Source organism: Paecilomyces variotii (genome assembly GCF_004022145.1).
Source record: "Paecilomyces variotii strain CBS 101075 chromosome Unknown C8Q69scaffold_1, whole genome shotgun sequence".
Taxonomy (NCBI): Eukaryota; Fungi; Ascomycota; class Eurotiomycetes; order Eurotiales; family Thermoascaceae; genus Paecilomyces; species Paecilomyces variotii.
The window spans coordinates 1,416,273-1,433,746 of record NW_021167140.1 but is presented as its reverse complement, the minus strand read 5'-3'; the positions used below and the strand labels follow the sequence as shown (position 1 = coordinate 1,433,746).

Here is a 17,474-nt window from a genome sequence, read left to right as displayed (position 1 = left end):
AGTGCACATCCTTCTTTCAGCCAGTGGATTCGGTCCAGCATCTCTTTTCGACTTGTCGAGCAATCTCTAGTTTGCTCCGTACGGGCCGGCTGCAAGTCCGGGTCCGCCGACGGCAAAGGAACTTGGATGTCCGGAGAGCCGACTATTCAGTCTAGCATCATTGCTAGAAGTTCTAGAGAACGAACCGTCTTGGGAGTGGAACCAAAACTAAACACGGCGCGAATAAAATCGATGTGTTGAACCCGTCGGCGCCACACCGTTGTTCCTTGTAGCCCGAGTCGGTCATCCGTGTTGTGTATGCGAGCCTTGCGAGAATAGAAGCGAGAGATCGTCGGTGGAACCGTTGCAGTCTTTTCTTGCAACATTGAACAAGCACTCTCAACAGGGGCTGGGCTTCGATATGGCAGGGCCTAGATTGATGATCCGCGCACTGCCTTCTCCAGCTTCAGAGCTTCCGGTTCCTTGTTGAGCCTGTTGAGGACCTCATAGTGAAAGCCGCCGCTGGTGTGCCTTTCGTCATCGGAAAAAGATAAAAAAAATTTGCAGGTACCTGAAAACCAAGCTGCCGATAATTCGAATACTAATAATATCTAGCGAGCTTAGGCCCACGACCTGGTTATCAGCGCTGCTGGGCCCTGTCCGATGTTAGTTATCCAATGTGCCACTTATCACGTCAGCAGCTATCTCCTGCTGCCAAATACTCTTGATCAGGGAACGATCGCCTGTTGTACGTGGGCGAGTAATGAGAGCACTCTCAATGGTGTGCTCCCGGTATCACTCATGTAGGGTCCTTGGACCTGATAAATATCAAGGCAGGGTAACGTTTCAGTATTCGATTATCGCAGAAATCATTCGTCCAAGCAGTGAATGGCATTTCACACTTCACAGAGGGCCACAGCGGGATATCGATAAAGCACCAAATGCACATCAGTCAAGATAAGTAAGTGATCAGTAGTGGGTAACTAATCACGCACGTCATCAGCACCGTGGATATCAGAATCTTTCCAATAATAAGTATCCCAGGGTCCTCTGCCAACGGAGAATTTTCCCAAACGGGGAGGCGCCAGGCAAAAGATATATCAATTTTAGACCAAGAGGACAAAACAATAACTGTATACAGGACCGCTAATCATCAATCATAATAAAAAGACAATATAACTACCCATCCTAACATGTACGCCGTCATGATGTAACAGTATAACTGCTTTAACTCTCGTCCATGGGGGTATCGTCATCGGGCTCTACATCGCCACCCAATTCCTGTTCGACTTCGTCTGCAACAAAGCTCTCGTAATCCTCCAAGCTCTTTTGAACGTGCACCTTGAACCGGATGATGTCGTTGAGCATACTCTCTATCCCGGTGTGGAGCTCTTCCCGGAGTGCGTTTGCGCGGAGCGTGAGCTGTTCATATTCGATGTTTGTGTTCATCTCGCGCTGCTCCATCAGTTGAACGCTCTCTGTCAAAGTCGCTCGCATCTTCGCGAGTTCCTTCTCCATCTTTTCGATCTGCGCATCGGAGGCCAGCTTCTGGGTTGTCGTGATCTCCTTGGTCCTTTCGAATTCTTCCTCTGCCGCGCGTCTCCGGTGCTCCAGGGCCTCCACCTCGCTTCGCTTTTCATCCATAGCTTCCTTGATGTTATCGAGCAGGTTACGTCGCTCCAGGTCGTCGTCAATGGCCCGTTTTCGTCTCTCATTGATCTCTTTCTTCAAGGCGTTCAGATTGCTCCGCACGATGCCCCTGAGATCCAGGTTAAGTAGATGTGCTGGATGATAGCCTGTAACCGGGTCGGCAACGAGGCGATCTCCTTCTGGGGAAGTCCGACTCTGGGATCCGCCAAGCTGAGACGAAGAGAAATTGCTCTCGTTAACATTGAGATGAAGCTCGTAGTCCTCGCCTTTCGCGTTAACAGCGGACGCTGGAATAAGACTCGTCTGGTACCCTAGGGTATTATATGTCTTGACAATCTGTTCGAGGTCTTCTAACTTTTGACTGGCTTCTGCTTCCTTCTCCATGACCCGGGCGTGCACCTCTTCCAAACGGCTGAGGGTATCATCAAGACTCTTCTGAAGCCTCTCCCGCTCCGTATTCATGCGGTCGATGTCTTGGATTGTGATACCCTGTCGGTCAACACTTGCCTGAAGACCGGAGCGTTCCTCCTCTGCAGCTTGCAGGTCGGCATCGGTTTTCTTGATCTCCTCGTCCAAGAACTTGATCCGGTTCTCGTACTTGTCAATCTTGCCTTGCACGTTCTGGTTGTAATCCTCGAATTTTCGCTTATCGTCTTCCAGTATCCGGAAATGCTTATCGAGCTTGGGGATGTCCGGTGCGTTCTTTTCCAGCTCCTCAATCTGGTCCCGCAAAGCCCTGTTTTCGGCCTCCAAAACTTTCATCTCTTGCACGTACCGTTCATTTCCTTTCTCGAATTCCGCCGCCATCGCCTCGACATGAGGTACCAGCCGCTTCTCCGCGATCTCGTCATCTTCGTCTTCACCTCCCTGGAGCCAATCGTGATACGCCCCCGTCAAAAATCGGAAGATGATCCGGTCACCGGTAACGTCTACTCCAGCTTCGGCACACGCATCATCGTATTCACCCATATAGAACCTATCCAACATCTGTGCCAGCTGCATCATCCAATGTAGCAAACCAAGAAACGTAGGCCAGTTTTGACCTCCCACTGCCGCAAGTTGCGACTTCGTGATACTTTTCTCGAATGGGTATCGTAGCTGCTTCAGAATCGGCGGTACCTCCGCATCAATGCTCTTTTGAAATTTATAGCTTGGATCAATCCGGTGGTATAGCCACTGAAAGATATAATTGAAGTCCTTCTGCGTAGGCGACCTCAACGTGTTCTGGCCCAATGAATGCTTCATCTCCAGCTCGAAGTTGTTATGTGTCAGGTATTCTAAGATCTCCTGACCGATCCTGGCCTGGAAAGCTCGATCCCGCAGAGGACGAGGGTCTCGTGGCACACCAGCTGGCGCAGGCGCTTGTGTGAAGAAAGATTGATGGCTCATCGGGGCAGCCGTGGAGGGCCGCGAGAACACACTGCTTCTTCGTTGCAGATTCTGAGCTGAATTTAGAGGCAGTGATCCGAGAGCATAGCTTGGACGACCGACGCTCGCGGTTTGGAACATATTCGCTGAAATAGACCGCCGTACAGTCGACAAGCCCATATCCGCACCAAAGCTCCCCCCCGATGACGAGCGCTGGAAATTGGGCTGTTGCGGACGACCCATAGAACCGAGCATCGACGCGCGACCGTGTTGACCGGTATACGGAGGATTCTGGAAACCAATTGAACTGGTTCGTTTCAGCGCGGAGGCGGGCTGAGGAATGGCTGAGAAATTCTGGACGCTCCCAAGAGTCTGCGCCGTTGACTGCGTCAGCATACAGTTAACCTCTGCTTCCACATCTCACATAATCAAGATCAGGAATTCATATTCTCATACCTCTCGAGGGCGCCGAATGCTGAACAAACCGGTGTCCTGCGACATGGTGACAGCAACGCCGCGACGTGCGGCTGACAAGGCAAGAACCAGAAAGAGAAGTCGCGATCCGGTCGCAGTATCGATGTAATTTCCCTGTACCAAAAAAAAGATTCCAAGGGCGCCAGCGATGGGGGTTCCTGGGGTAATGGCGGGGGAGTTTTCTCGGTCTCGAATCTCGATGCGCCAACGCAGAAAGTAAACAAAAGGAGAGTTCTGAAGCAGCCAGGAAAGGAAGGCGGTACCGGCGACGGAGAAACATGATCCCGCATCACGAGACTGTGGGGAAGTTCCCGAGGTAAAAGCGAAAAGGGAAGGTGAGCGGAGCCTCCAACCGGCAGCTCCGCGCGATCTCTCCAAGTCCCGTCTTCGATCGCCTCTGGTATCTCCTCGCCTCGTCTCTGGATATCGACCAGAGCTTTCTGGATGCGTCGTTAGGTGCTCAAGTGTTTGATCCGGTGAAGGCGCAAGTCATCCATCATGGCTCGTGAGGAGCTTGTCTCCTCAGCTGTATGTATCCGATAAGCATATACCAACCCCAACTGCATCGACCGTGGAGCTAACGCTACTTGCTGCTGCTAGGTTACCTGTACGTGGCACGCGCTTCCCTCTGTTCAATTGAAATTGTCGTGATTGTTCTCTTAACAGCCATACAGTTCTTCAGGATCCATCTGTGGCGTCATCACCTCTTGAGAAGCGGATCGCATTTTTGCAGTCAAAGAACTTGACTCAAGAGGAGATTGACTTGGCCTTGGCCCGAGCTGGCGAAGACACCGCTTCTGCTGTTGCCCCAGCATCCACCTCTCAAGGATATGCTCCTTCACAAGCTGTCTATCGACCTCCGCCTCAAGGATATGGCTATCCTCCGTATGGTCAGTGGCAGCCTCCGCCACCGGAGTAAGTTCCGCAGTTGTTGGACATGTTGTAGGATGATAGGACCTCTATTGACCACTTGATAACTAGAGTTCCCAGGAGAGACTGGCGTGACTGGTTTATAATGGCGACAGTGATGGGTGGCGTGGGCTATGGGCTGTACTTCGTTGCGAAGGTAAGTTGTCGGGTTCCTGCTATCCCACCAGAAACAAACTAATGCTTCTACCAAAGCGTTATATTGCTCCTCTCATTGCGCCTCCGCCACCACCGCAGCTTCAGCAGGACAAAGAGAGTATTGACGAACAGTTTTCGCGAGCATTTGCTCTTATTGAGCAACTGTCTACGGATACCGCCAGTCTGAAATCCGCAGAAGAAGTACGCACAGAGCGACTGGATGCAGCCCTTCGGGAGGTTGAAAGTGTGGTCTCAGAATTGAAGACGTCGACTCGTAGAAGGGATGAGGAGACACGCCGGATCAGTGACGAAGTCAGATCTCTGAAAGATGCCATTCCTAAGGCGCTCGAGGGGGCCAGGGAAGGAAATGAGAGTCGACTCAGAGAGCTTGGGACAGAACTTAGAAGTCTGAAGGTTCTTGTAGGAAACAGACTCAGTGCCGGTGCCGGTAGTGGATCAGCCGCCCCTCTCTCCGGACGCACGGTAGGATCAACTCTCCCAAGCGTATCTCTCCCAGCAGTGTCCCTCACAGAGCAGTCAACTGGTTCTTCCACGGCCACGAACGGTGTCGCTCCAGGGCCCCAGGATTCTGCTTCAAGTTCGTTGCCAGCTGCGGTCAGTCCAGCGCCCCGTGAAAACTCCAGCAGCCCTCTTTCCCAGCTTGGTCGATCGGCTTCGATTCCTGCCTGGCAGATGGCTGCTGCCAACAAGTCGAAAAGTGTTCCCCAGTCGTCTCCTAATGCTGCTGGGGCAGACTCTAGCAATGCAAGCAGCCAACAGCAGAGTGCGCCTCCCAGCTGAAGGTAAACATTATATGTCATTTGAAGCACGAGTTGGGCCTTCTTACGCAGTTTCGTTTTTCCGCTATAAAAGATACATGGGACCGAGGATTTTGTCTATTCGTCGATGCTGCGCATATTTGCGTAGCTGTCCTTACTTGCTTTGATGTGCAGCGGCTGTTCAATGATATTGTATGTATGAGTACCTGGTACCTAGGTTTATTTCAATCTGTTACGACACGTCAAGAAATCATCTGTTACTCTCCATTCCAGTAAGAGCTTCAAGTAAGGAATGTCATAGCTTATGTAGATTCATGAACAATTGGATCGTTGAAACCCTAGTTTTTGGATCAATGCAGGTACATAGTTAAAACCTCATCTTCCCTTTGGAGTAAGCGGGGAACCAGACCTTCGGGGCGGAAAGCTTGGCATCATCATCATCCAGATTCCATAGCTACGAATTCCAGTTAGATTATCTCTTGCACAAAAGCAATTTGATCCCACCCCAACGAAACCCAAAAAGGAGCGAAATAATGTCCTATCGCGAGCGCTCCGACTCCTACTCCCATCGCTCTGTGACCCGATCTGCATCCCCAGACTCGCGCCATCACCGTCATCAGCACCACCACGCCTCGCGCTCCCGCTCTCCAGAACAGAGTAGCAGACGAAGCAGACATCATCATCATCATCATCATCATTCACATCACCGTCACAGACATGATCGGCACTCAGAAAAGGCTCGTCGCGAAGCAGCGCCGGTCGAGTTACCGTTCGGAGCGCGACAGCTCTCGAAGCGCGATTTGCCTCTCTTCGAACCAATGTTTGCGATGTATCTTGATATACAGAAGGGGATTATAATGGAAGATTTGAGCGATGAAGAAGTGAAAGGAAGGTGGAAGAGCTTTATTGGGAAATGGTAAGTTCCGGAGTGTGGATGGTCTGGCTTTTACATCGTATCGATGACGCTTAACTCGGGTGTCGCTATATATATCTCCACGATGGTATGAGGAGGGAGAGGAAAGGCTAAAAAAGGCTAACATATTAGGAACCGTGGAGAACTTGCTGAAGGATGGTATGATCCTGTCACGCTCGAGAAAGCGCGCCGCAGCGCTGCAGAGGAACCGCTTCCGTCGCGCGATAACGCAGGTTGGAGACGAACATCGCCAGACTACGATGGAGCGAGTCAGGACGGAAGACCACGGCATACTAGAGATGAAAGGGAAGAAGACGAAGACGAAGATGAGGATTATGGTCCTAAACTTCCGCACCCGGGCATGTCAGTGGTATCAGAAGACCGCATGACCGGAGCAAGGCCTGGTCCAACGATCCCGAATACACAAGATTTAGAGATCAGGAGAGGTGAGCCTACGTCGGTCATCGAAGGGGGAAAAGGATATGGATTGCTAATGATCATCACTAGCGACTGCAATCGCGGACGCAATCGCTGCTCGCGAAGACCGGCAGAAGCAACACCGTGCCGAGATCCGTTCTCATAAAGCCGAGATGCGACATATAAACGATGAAGTCGCTCCTCGTGCCGAACCCGGCACCCATGAACGGCGCATGGAGAAACGGCGGGAAGCTGCAGCTGCAAACCGGGAGTTTGCTCGGACAGTTAGGGGCGGGTCACCCATGGAGGCCGCTCCAGAAGCTGAGCTCATGGGAGGGGACAATGATCTCGATATATTGAAGAAAGAACGAGAGAGGGAGCAGCGGAAAAAGAACGAGCGGGAATTACGAAGAGAGGAAATGATGCGGGCGCGTGCAGCAGAGCGGGAGGAACGACTGCAGAGATATCGGCAAAAAGAAGAAGAGACGATGGGCTGGCTCAAGGCATTAGCAAAGCAAAGATTTGGGTGAAGACCATGGTGGACGTGATGGCTATGTGGCTCCCGTATGGGACGGTTTGGTCGTTCCTCCATTGTATAGGGCGATCGAAGTGGATTTCGCGTGTCAATTAGTCAGGAAGGCAAATAACTAACTAACCACCATCTCGATAACAAATACAAAGGGTGAGACGGACTCAGAAAATGCTCGTCTTTACATGCATGATGGCATGCTCTTCTGGAAAATCTGAGGAATAGTACAACTTCAAGCGATCCTTTAGGCATGAAACAGGGGACGAGTCATCAAAGATCTCATACATTTTATTCTTCATTAAAATTAAATAATTTCCTTGCTCACAGCAGCCATCCACTGGCCGACACGGGTCAACATCTCATGCATGATGGCATCGCATCTCGTACCGTCCCAAGGTCTCTTCCATCGAACCGAGAGATAGACTAGCTTTCGAGGGCATTCTCATTCTAACAATATCAGTGTCCATATACCGAATTCCTGGTCACCACTGGCACGGAGCTGACATGTTTGGTGTCTTAACCGAGAGAAGGCGGTTCACTTTTGGATAATCTCTTTCGAGATATCCGCTTTTTCTTATGTTTGTGCGCTTTACTAGGACTCACGTCTGCGTTCACTGTGCTGCAATTGACAGCCCGCTGAAGACCTAGAGCCGTCGCTACTCGAACTCGGGCAGTAGTCGAGCTGGCCTCCTCAATAATGTCGCTTCTTTTAGTCACTGTACGCAAGCTGTCTGAGACCTGCCCGTTCGAGTCTAGCCCATGGTCGCATGCAGCATGTTCTGTAGCCTTTCCTCTGTAGTTCTCTTTTCCGATGTGATTGGACCCAGCATTGTCTTTAGCGGGCTTGATGATTGTATTATACCCATAGAGAGCGGATGAAGCAGGGGTTTCCGTACGTTGTAAGCGCTGTGGGATAAATTCGGGAGCATCTGGCTTGAGAGAAGATATCTTCGAATGGTCTTTGTCGAGGTCGAGAAAGCTGTTTGAGGCAATATCGAGAATCAAATCTGGTTCCCCATAACCTTCCTCTTGATCTGTACTCAAGTCATCGTGATATAGGGGTTCTCTGTCGCTTCTTACAGAGATCTCGCGCACAGTTTCTGTACCATTACCAGTTTTAGATGATCTTCCACCGGGCCATCCTTTAGCAGGGAGCGTTCCGGTAGATTGTGAATCGCCCGTTTTGCGCTTCTGGATCGAGGATTTCAGGCTAGACTGATGTGACCATAAGCGATAATAGTTCCCTTTTCTCTTCAGGAGCTCCTCATGAGGGCCTTCTTCAACAATATTTCCTGCATCAATGACGAGGATCTTATCTGCGTTGATCACGGTAGAAAGACGGTGTCTGTAAGCATTGGTCAGTTTCGGTACTATAGTTGTGATCCATTGGACATGAGGCTCACGCGATAACTAGGGTTGTGCGTCCAGCAGTGAGTTTCCCTAGACTGTTTTGGATTTGCATCTCTGTGTTGCTGTCCACGCTGCTGGTTGCCTCATCAAGAAGAACTATACTAGGATCTCTGATTATAACCCTTGCTATAGCCACTCTTTGGAGCTCTCCACCAGACAGCTTGACTCCGCGCTCACCAACAAGTGTTCGATACCCGTCAGGAAAACTTAGAAATTTGTCATGTAGTGCAACAGCTTTGCATGCTTCATATATCTCTTCGTCAGTTGCTGAAGGATTGGCATATCTAATGTTATTGATGATAGTGTCGTGAAAAAGTGCTGGATCCTGAGGTACAATGCCGATATTTGCGCGGAGACTGTCCAAAGTGACATCACGGATATCCTGGCCATCAATTGTCACTTTGCCGCTTTCTGGGTCGTAGAAGCGTGAAATCAATTTTAATATAGTTGATTTCCCTCCTCCAGTCTCTCCCACGAGTGCCACGGTCTCACCAGGACGAACACGAAAGCTGACGTCTTTTAGGATCTTTCTCCGGCCGTCATAAGAAAAGCAGACCTTATCAAACGTAATTTCTCCTTGGTCAAGCACTAGTTCCTTAGCCCCTGGGTGATCATGAATGGTTGGTTTCTGTCTCAGCAAACGGACTAGCTCCTCCGCGTCGATCATGTCAAGAGCGAAGTTGCAGAATCCATGGGCGAAAAACCTGAGAGGCCCAGATAACTGAGCCCAATAGCTTAGAAGCATCACAAAACTACCTACAGACTTGCGCCCCTGAGCAACTTGATATGCGGCAAGGAAGCATGCTCCCGTCAAACCGCCAACAAGCAGGAATGACTGTGCTACTGACTCGAAGTTAGACCACAATGTGAACGTCAGTGACGAGTTCATGTGATTCTTGACTGCAGATGAATAATGGTCTTTCTCATAATCGACCCGGTTGAAGTACGAAATTGTCTGCCAATTGGAGGTCGATTCGCAGAGCACATCATATTCCTTCTCCACAGTTGATATCAATTGCCTCTGTTTATCCTTTTGCTTGGCCAAGATCTTACTCGAAGACCATAGGTAGAAGATGAAGACCGCTGCTGTAATCAAAGCCATATAGGCGTCGAACAGATAGTAGAGAATACTCACGGCCAACACAAGATCGACTATCATCGGCCCAATTTGGAATAGGACGGAGTCGACGACATGGCGGATGGATCTCCCACGGCTGACAGTCTGCCACAGGCTGCCAGAATGCTTATTATCATGGAAGTCGCTTGACAACGTCATTATTTTATTGAAGGCTGCAGTACTGATCTCGTGATATGTAAAATTCTCTAATGGCTGCCATAGATACCGTCGGATGGCCGAGACGCCGCCACTGGAATCTAGGAAACGGAGTGCAGCAAAGACCACTATCTCCTTCCAAGGAACCGTTTCTATACAGGAAAATGAGATATTAGGAAATAGAAAGAAATTTGTACTGGACCGTAGAACCTACCCTTTTGTCTGCTCAAGACATTTGTTATTAGACCAAGTTGTATGGGAACAAAGATGTTGAGTACACGGTCGACCACTAAACACAAACCTACACCGCCGTAGAGTAATTGCAGGCGAGGCTTTGTCTTAGGCCAAAAGAACGGAAGAAGAAACTAACTTCATTTAGCTGTCCGAAATGAAAGTTGATGGTCCTATCTATTCTTCAGAGGGACTTACCATGAAATCCTCGAGGACATTAGATTGTTTTTCTGGATCCCCCTTCTTCCCTCTATCATGATGGAGGTCACTTGATCCATCCCCCTCTCCATTAATTGTTTCGTAGTTGTTCACCAATGAACATTGTTGAGGGGATTCCAGATGGTTGGTATCGGCATTTCCAGGGGCCAACAAGGGTGCAGTCTCCTCATCAGTATTCACTCTCCTTGCTCTCCTATTGTGGAAGTCAGAGGAGAAAGAGAAGCAGAGTAGCGAACATAAGACACAGAGGCGCAGTATCTGGATCCACATCATTGTCTTATAATATGTGATTTCCTGTGGAGCGCGAGTAGACAGTCCCAACAGAGCGGCCTCGGTGACCATGTACGTGACCCAAGGACCGTAGAACGGGTACCACGGAGTCGATGCATAGTCGACAAAACCGAAAATCAGTGCAATCCATAGCAAGATTGAACTCAGCGAGAATACCTACGGAGGCTGGGTTTAGTCATCCTCACATCCCATCAAGAAAGATATCTGACTGGTGATTTGAGAGTTCTTACAATATGATCCTGCGGTACAATTCCACGATTGTTGGAGAAGGCAACATAGATGAGGATTACAGAATCTAGACACTTCATTATCAGTTAGCAGGATTTCAAGCAATCTCCATCAACGAGAAACTTATATCAGCTTCAAATGTGAACTCGAAGACAACACTCACGTATGTAGTAAGGACTGTGGAGATCATCCACAGAACAATCTCCCTGCTGCGACCTCTGTGCAGCTTCCCACCATGGTCGTTCTTCCGTAAGGCACTGGCGATGTATGAAATAGCAAAGGAGACTGCTACGACGAGTGGAAGAAAAGAGTGAAGTGTCCGAATTGCGAGCGAAATACCTCCTGCCTGCACCATCTGGGCACTAGCCATTTTGCCGTGGGTTACGGGGTATCATATAAATCGAAGAACTGCCTCTTTTTTAGGCTACTCGTCCTCGACGTCAAGGAACGAATACACTGGCTTCGTGTCTTTGAAGAAGAGCGCGGGCTGCCAGGATCTTAGCTCTTATGTGAACTGTCATACAGTGCGCCAAGTTGAATGTGAGAAATTCTTGAAGAGTCTCGTATGAACGGGATTGTTATTTATCAGCAATTATTTATCGAGATGAGAGAACAAGGTAGAGTGCGCGCTCGATCTGGAGGAGTCTTGCGGGTTATCTGAAGGAAGGTGCGAAACTTCCAAGTTCCCAATCTGGATCCAGGTTGGGCAGCTGGGAGGCCTTTACCGACAAGTGAAAGACAACATAGACTGAGCCTGCCTTCAATGACTCTACATGCGTTTCCACTGCTCATTCACGGTCCAGGGAAGTTGATGGGAACTTCCTAAGTCTGGGGGGTTTTGTTTCTCTGTTGTTTGGTATTATATATCTGCTCGATCACGCACCAAGGTAGGCTTCTTCGTGTTGACTATCTTCCACTCCCCACAGAACTCAACAGGAGACACGTATCACTCCCCAGGATTCACGAAGAAAGCTCTGACGCTGACAAAGGGCCCTTTCTCAGATCCACCTAGTTATGTCAACGAGATGACAATCAATGCTCAGAAGGGGGACGATGCGAAGATCGTCACTGCCTGCTTGATAGCCGCGTCCCCAGGAAGGAAAAACCGCCTCATTTTCGAAAGGATAGGCCAGCACGGAACGATTAAGAAAAACACTATTGGCTCCCTGCATATAATCTAGCGCAGTTTGCACAAGCCACTCATGAATCCAATTTTGACGCCACAATATCACAGAAATTAAGCACAACTATCTTATCCAAGTTCGTATATAGGCGAGAGAGAGTGCATAAACTGAACTACAGAGAGATTGACCGCCCTTGATGTGCATAAAATCATATTGTCTTATTCGCTTGACTGGGTGAGTGGCTCTTTTACCTTCACCAAGCTTGATGTGTTTCACGTCTTGCGTCGTCACCGCTTATTTACATCGGCCAGATAACTATCCACCGCTCTCCTGTGCTGAGCAAGATCACATTTCTGCTGTGATCTCTCGCAGATGGAGAAAGAGTGTACAGACATCGAGTTCACGGAGGGCAAGTGATGCTTGCTGAGCATTCGATTGTGCTGCAGGCAAGAGAACCCCTAGCTTGGTTTTGCAGAGCTTGTAGTTAACAAGTAAATCTGTAGGCTTCCATTTTGGAGGTTTTGCGACCATGACTGGCAATATATAACTACATGGTAGTTAAGCATATCTAATATTTGATAATACAAATCTCCTTTTTTCTTGGCGGCAACCTCTAGATCTTCCTGCCAAGATCTAAACTAGCAACGAGCTTGAGGCCCATGCTGTCGTCGGGACGCGGCACCTCCCCAAGTCCGAAAAATGGTTTGACAACGACATCCACGACCTCCTCAAATAGACGTCCTACCACAGTCTCCTTAAGGTCCTCGCCAGTCTGCCCAAAATCGGGGAACGCATTCAGCTCCAGCAACCAGGCATTTCCAGCGTCATCGACCAGAAAGTCCACGCCGAAGAGCTCGAAAGCATTAGGAAGGGTCTGAAAGTGGACAAGCATACCTCTGGCTGCTGCCTCGAATATCTCACCCGTGATGGCACAGATCTGGTCAAACACGCTGTCTTTCCAGTTCGAAGGTAGCCCAGGTGCGGAGTCTTCGAGGTCCCAGAAGCGTCTTACGCTGCCCTCGTTGGCGCTGCCTCCTTCCTGAAGGCAGGTGTTGGTCAAGTGTCTCGCAAGATCTCTCACCTCATCCTCCTCCTCCCAAGGTGCTTGGTATGGCACTCCAGAGAACAGAGCCAGCATTTCCCTGAATACATAGACCTTCAAAGAACCCGCGGCAAGGACATAGGTGCGGATATGAAACTTCCTGTTGGATGCAGACGGTAAAAGAAGGGGAGGATCGATATAAGGCTGAGCGATGAAATGGCGCAGTTGAGAGGTCACGACTCCCTGTTCATTCTTGGTAGCGTTCTCATCCACCGAAGGCTCAGCTCCAACTTTGGCCTCGTCATCCTCCTCATCAGATTCATCTTCCTCCCACTCTTCAAAAATCGCTTGCAGCTGAGCCTCGCTATTGAAGAGGCGGATTCCCTGTCCTCGATCGCTCATCCCTGGTTTTAGAATCCACCACTCTTTATCTTGCTCAGCCTTGCTCTCATTAGCTTCCAAGCTCTCGCGCAGCTCGTAAGCCTCCATGAGGGCTTCATCGAGAAATTCAGCGTAGTCAACCTCAAAGTCCACGGCTGGTTTCACATGTTTCCGGAGGATACTATCAGGGTGTTTGGAAATCCAATTGGCAACTGTATTGGAAAGGTAATGCTTCCGGATCAGAGCCTTGCGGATGACAAAGGAGTTGATCAATGACGAAGAAGGATGTGCAAGGGCGTGTTCGAAATCCAACTTCTCATATTCCCGGTATTGTAGTACGGGGGCTGAGGAGTCCGGGAGATCGGAAAGGGAGGATATCGCCTGGCAGACTGTTCCTCGTAGTCGATTCCGCAATGCGTTCTCTATCAGTGGCTGTACGTATGGGGAATCTAGTTCCACCAAGTAGTAGAGAGCCGGTGCATGGGTTCCTGATCTAGAAGGAAGAAGGAAACAATCAGAACTATACCTCGCATGTTAAGAGACGGAGTGAAAATGCTCGCAGAAAATGCTCGCAGAAATAAAAGAGCAACAGCGGGATATCTATTATCATATCTAGATATCTATAACGGAGAACGTCCAGGTACTTTAAAACAGCAAGTCGTCAAGATTCGTTGGCCCAAGATTTCCACTCACAACTTGATCTCCCCCTGAGTGAATCCGGGTATATGCATGAAATTGGCCTTGAGAGGAGTAACACTAGTCGCAATCCATTAATACGCGTTACTGAAAGAAGCGCGAGAAGATCCAACATACCTAGTCATCCCTTCCTTCACTGCCCAGCCGTCATTTCCAGGTTGACTCTCCTCCACGCTTCTATACACGTCCGCGAAGTTGGGTGCCCACTTAAAATGCTTATGCTGAATCTTCGACTTCTTTTTCGGCTCACCGTCCGCTGATCCGTTCGCACTGAGTTCCCCAGTTTCGCCGGCCAGTCGAAGCTTGTGCTCCTGAACCTCTGGGCCTTCTCCAGAGGCTTCAGCATCGGTGGCTTGGAAACAGCTGCCGGACGACCATCGGTTATCTAGCATGTTGGTATATAAGATCTTATTCTCACTGACACCTGGCTCTAGCGGAACATTGACGGTGTAGAGATCGACACCATCAGCCCAGTTCTTGCACAGGTACTCAATCAGTCGCACAGAGTGCTTGGACGCCTCTGCAATGACGACGGGATCGTGGTTCCGCGAACTGAAGGCATATGAGAGAGCAATAGCCTTCTTCCCACATACAGCAGCCTCCATAGCGCCTCCAATCGTGCCACTTGATAAAGAGAAGAGTGCAGTCGTGTTACGTCCGTAGTTCGGCCCAGATATGACGACGTCTATAGGGCCCCGATCCTGGAAGTAATGGTACAGTCCGATCTGGACGCAGCTGGCGGGAGTCGAATCGATTAAGATCCACTCGTCGCCATCATCATCTTCGTCGCGCGGTAGGTGGTGTACTGTGCCATCGTCCTGGTGCAATGTACCGGGTCGGAAGTACGTCGGTGTCACTGATGCGCCAACAAGGTGTGCCTTACCGATCCACGAGCGCTGCTGGTGCGGCAGGACGACGGAGACGACATGACCAGCGGACTGAAGATTGTGAATGAGCGAGTGAACGTAGGGCGAAGACTCGTTCGACGGGGGTCCGTCGTCGTTGACAACCTGCACCGCGGGGGAGGGGTCTGTTAGTTACCGCCTCAGACGAAGACAGCCTTGAGCACTTGGGAACGTTCCACGAGGGACGATTGCTCTCGACGAGATAAAGAAAAGCCAAGAGTAACTTACCAGGATATGCATCTCTGCTTGTCCTTTTCAAACTGTACAATGGAGATTGTAACTAGTTACCTGCAAAGTCAGAAACGGCAGTCTCTTTCCCTCTCCGCCTTTTTCTCGACGGACGGCGGAACCAAAAGTGGCTCCACCTTTTATCGATAAATAACTGAGTAGGACAACCAGTTCGCCGGTAAAGAGGCTCGATTCTTCAGTATTGATGCAGGTTATTGGGACGGAAAAATAAAAATGGAAATCACGTAAAAAGATAATGATATTTATAATATGTTCGAGTCACATGGCTGTTCGTAGGGTCTGGAGCAAGCTTTTACCCTGCTGGCGTATTTCTCCAAGGCTTCAATTCACGAATGCCACAACGATGTGGCGGCAGTATTTATAACCAGGATGCAGCCATTGTTTGTTTCAGATAGTTACATACGATACAATCGCATCAAGAAACATACAAACAACTAAGGTTTGTTTATTGAAGTATTTATCGTTTCATTGGGTATCTCACATCCTAATAAGGAAACCATCCAATCTCAAACACATAGAAAATGATGTCCACCAACATGTCTTTTCTCGACACTGGTCGATATCAGTGACCATCTCAATGTCCACCAAACAGGCGACTCCTCCGTCGCTGAATGCCTTGCGCACTTGCACTCTCTAGACTAGTGCCAATGCCGGAGTCTGTGCCCGCTCCTGGACTTTCCCTGATCTGTTGTCCTTCGTCATCTTCATCGTCCGCTTCAGCAGCATGAGGGTCACCTAGAGCCTCATTGTGAGGATCTTCTTCCCGTTTGATCCGTCCTATCCCCTGCTTCGATGATTCCTGATAACCGTCAGAATCGCTATCTGTTGTCTCTTCCTCAGTCTTGATTGGGCGATCGTCACGTTCTTCCTTCTTTATCGACTTCTCTGGTTCCCTTGCACCGGAACCAAGATAGGACGATAGTATTAACCAGGCAATGGCGCTGGATGCCATGGACACACCCCAGAACATCCCACTGAATATGAGGAACGATGTGATCTTCCACCTATACATGAACCAACTGTAACAAGTTAGTATTGTATGTGAAACCACTGACTGCCAGGCGATCATAAGGTACATACCGTAGCCCCGTAAATCTTGCCAGGAACTTTACCTTGGCACTGTAGACCTGCATGCGCTCTGTACTTTGAATCTCCAACCGGAGACTTGCCGGAAGGTTGCGCCATCCTTTTGCAAACTCGACCTGTTCCATCATATCCACTTCCAATGTCTCCGCCTCCCTCCGCCACCCAAACACATAGAAAGGCAACCGCGACACTTTGTGGGCCGTGTCCACGACTGACGATGCGTAGGTAAGTATGGCCGGGCGACGGGAATGCGAAAGCACTTGCGTCGAGGTATTTGCAGCTGTAATTATAGACTTGGAGGGACGCGAATATAGGGAGAGGTCTAGCATGAAGTTGCCGGCAGCGAGGTTGGACGGGGTCCGAGGAAGTTCAAGCGTAACGCTCACGTCGTAAGCCTGCAGGGAGGCCAATTCGGAGTCCAATATGGCAGTTCCCCAAGGGTGTCCATTACTATGTCGAGTTAGCTAACTGCCATTGTTCACCAGTCATGAGCTGCTTGCTCCATGCGCGAGCATAACGCGCTACATACCCGAATTGCAAATGAACATCTCGCTCAAGGCCAATTTGCGGAACAAATCTGAAGTACAATATCCAATACGAGACGGCCGCGATGCCCAGCAGAATTATGGAAGCGCTTGCAAACAGCAGGGAACTCAGGTACGCTCTCTGTGCTTGCTTGGATATCGCGGCGCGAAAGGGGCTTGCTATGAGACCCTGGAGGCCATGAAGTCAGCTGAGGCATAGAAAGGCACTGAGGTTATCATTACCACTGCTCTGGAAATCGAGGAAATATCCTCTTCCTCCTCCTCATCCATTGTGTATGCCGGTCTCCTCATCCTGGCTTCCATGTCACGGTGTTCGCATCGGACAGAGATGGTTGTTTGTCCGGGCCAAAGCTAAATGACGACAAGTCGGGTGCTCCGACGTCACTCCAGTTTTCGGCGCCGATGCTAAACGACCCCAAGAGGTCCTACAACGTAACAACGATAAAGAGTCCTATAACTAGACTAGAAAGCAATCGCATGTATACAGATTGTTACTAACTGATATTTCTTAAGATTAAATTTGCAGAAAGATGTACAATTGTCTATTAAGAGGGGCATCCATATCATTATAGTACAGTCCAACAATTACGCCTATACACTTTTTAACGATCTTTTTCGTG

General features: G+C 49.5%; 6 protein-coding genes across 6 annotated transcripts; 2 read left to right on the top strand and 4 right to left on the bottom strand.

Annotated features, from left to right (window-relative positions):
- Positions 1–1,206: 1,206 nt before the first annotated feature.
- On the bottom strand, positions 1,207–3,498 carry C8Q69DRAFT_440409 (HEC/Ndc80p family protein; the record flags this gene model as incomplete). Its single annotated transcript, XM_028628644.1, has 2 exons — positions 1,207–3,381; positions 3,454–3,498. 2 exons carry the CDS (start codon positions 3,496–3,498, stop codon positions 1,207–1,209), a joined length of 2,220 nt encoding a protein of 739 aa, XP_028488949.1.
- Positions 3,499–3,823: 325 nt separating this feature from the next.
- Positions 3,824–5,637, top strand: C8Q69DRAFT_450616 (peroxisomal membrane anchor protein conserved region-domain-containing protein). Its single transcript, XM_028629448.1, has 5 exons — positions 3,824–3,999; positions 4,072–4,078; positions 4,146–4,386; positions 4,453–4,537; positions 4,594–5,637. Exons 1-5 carry the CDS (start codon positions 3,970–3,972, stop codon positions 5,335–5,337), a joined length of 1,107 nt encoding a protein of 368 aa, XP_028488948.1. The 5' UTR covers positions 3,824–3,969; the 3' UTR covers positions 5,338–5,637.
- A 132-nt stretch (positions 5,638–5,769) lies between these two features.
- C8Q69DRAFT_20196 (hypothetical protein) lies at positions 5,770–7,300 on the top strand. Its single transcript, XM_028626095.1, has 3 exons — positions 5,770–6,231; positions 6,361–6,674; positions 6,736–7,300. Exons 1-3 carry the CDS (start codon positions 5,849–5,851, stop codon positions 7,173–7,175), a joined length of 1,137 nt encoding a protein of 378 aa, XP_028488947.1. The 5' UTR covers positions 5,770–5,848; the 3' UTR covers positions 7,176–7,300.
- Positions 7,301–7,463: 163 nt separating this feature from the next.
- Positions 7,464–11,303, bottom strand: C8Q69DRAFT_20238 (heavy metal tolerance protein). Its single transcript, XM_028626102.1, has 6 exons — positions 10,990–11,303; positions 10,829–10,900; positions 10,287–10,754; positions 10,072–10,222; positions 8,578–10,009; positions 7,464–8,519 (listed from the first exon to the last, which is right to left on the bottom strand). The coding sequence occupies exons 1-6, from the start codon at positions 11,194–11,196 to the stop codon at positions 7,691–7,693; spliced, it is 3,159 nt and encodes a 1,052-aa protein (XP_028488946.1). The 5' UTR covers positions 11,197–11,303; the 3' UTR covers positions 7,464–7,690.
- Positions 11,304–12,563: 1,260 nt separating this feature from the next.
- C8Q69DRAFT_440405 (survival protein sure-like phosphatase/nucleotidase) lies at positions 12,564–15,214 on the bottom strand (the record flags this gene model as incomplete). The annotated part of the gene is made up of 5 exons (XM_028628643.1): positions 12,564–13,822; positions 13,900–13,973; positions 14,067–14,129; positions 14,187–15,079; positions 15,203–15,214. The coding sequence occupies 5 exons, from the start codon at positions 15,212–15,214 to the stop codon at positions 12,564–12,566; spliced, it is 2,301 nt and encodes a 766-aa protein (XP_028488945.1).
- A 327-nt stretch (positions 15,215–15,541) lies between these two features.
- Positions 15,542–17,274, bottom strand: C8Q69DRAFT_450584 (putative adipose-regulatory protein-domain-containing protein). Its single transcript, XM_028629447.1, has 5 exons — positions 17,077–17,274; positions 16,839–17,023; positions 16,304–16,759; positions 15,717–16,242; positions 15,542–15,663 (listed from the first exon to the last, which is right to left on the bottom strand). The coding sequence occupies exons 1-4, from the start codon at positions 17,155–17,157 to the stop codon at positions 15,798–15,800; spliced, it is 1,167 nt and encodes a 388-aa protein (XP_028488944.1). The 5' UTR covers positions 17,158–17,274; the 3' UTR covers positions 15,542–15,663; positions 15,717–15,797.
- Between the last annotated feature and the right edge of the window lie 200 nt (positions 17,275–17,474).

Bases quoted from the DNA above. Each gene is read 5' to 3' on its own strand.
- C8Q69DRAFT_450584 (XM_028629447.1), bottom strand. From the start codon at position 17,157: ATGGAAGCCAGGATGAGGAGACCGGCATACACAATGGATGAGGAGGAG. The intron at 17,024-17,076 runs GTAATGATAACC...CATGGCCTCCAG, and splicing joins CCTCGATTTCCAGAGCAGTG to GGTCTCATAGCAAGCCCCTT. The intron at 16,760-16,838 runs GTATGTAGCGCG...AACTCGACATAG, and splicing joins GATGTTCATTTGCAATTCGG to TAATGGACACCCTTGGGGAA.
- C8Q69DRAFT_20196 (XM_028626095.1), top strand. From the start codon at position 5,849: ATGTCCTATCGCGAGCGCTCCGACTCCTACTCCCATCGCTCTGTGACC. The intron at 6,232-6,360 runs GTAAGTTCCGGA...CTAACATATTAG, and splicing joins AAGAGCTTTATTGGGAAATG to GAACCGTGGAGAACTTGCTG. The intron at 6,675-6,735 runs GTGAGCCTACGT...GATCATCACTAG, and splicing joins AGATTTAGAGATCAGGAGAG to CGACTGCAATCGCGGACGCA.
- C8Q69DRAFT_20238 (XM_028626102.1), bottom strand. From the start codon at position 11,196: ATGGCTAGTGCCCAGATGGTGCAGGCAGGAGGTATTTCGCTCGCAATT. The intron at 10,755-10,828 runs GTAAGAACTCTC...CAGCCTCCGTAG, and splicing joins TTGTACCGCAGGATCATATT to GTATTCTCGCTGAGTTCAAT. The intron at 10,010-10,071 runs GTAGGTTCTACG...TTTCCTGTATAG, and splicing joins TGTCTTGAGCAGACAAAAGG to AAACGGTTCCTTGGAAGGAG.
- C8Q69DRAFT_450616 (XM_028629448.1), top strand. From the start codon at position 3,970: ATGGCTCGTGAGGAGCTTGTCTCCTCAGCT. The intron at 4,387-4,452 runs GTAAGTTCCGCA...CTTGATAACTAG, and splicing joins TGGCAGCCTCCGCCACCGGA to AGTTCCCAGGAGAGACTGGC. The intron at 4,538-4,593 runs GTAAGTTGTCGG...CTTCTACCAAAG, and splicing joins GGCTGTACTTCGTTGCGAAG to CGTTATATTGCTCCTCTCAT.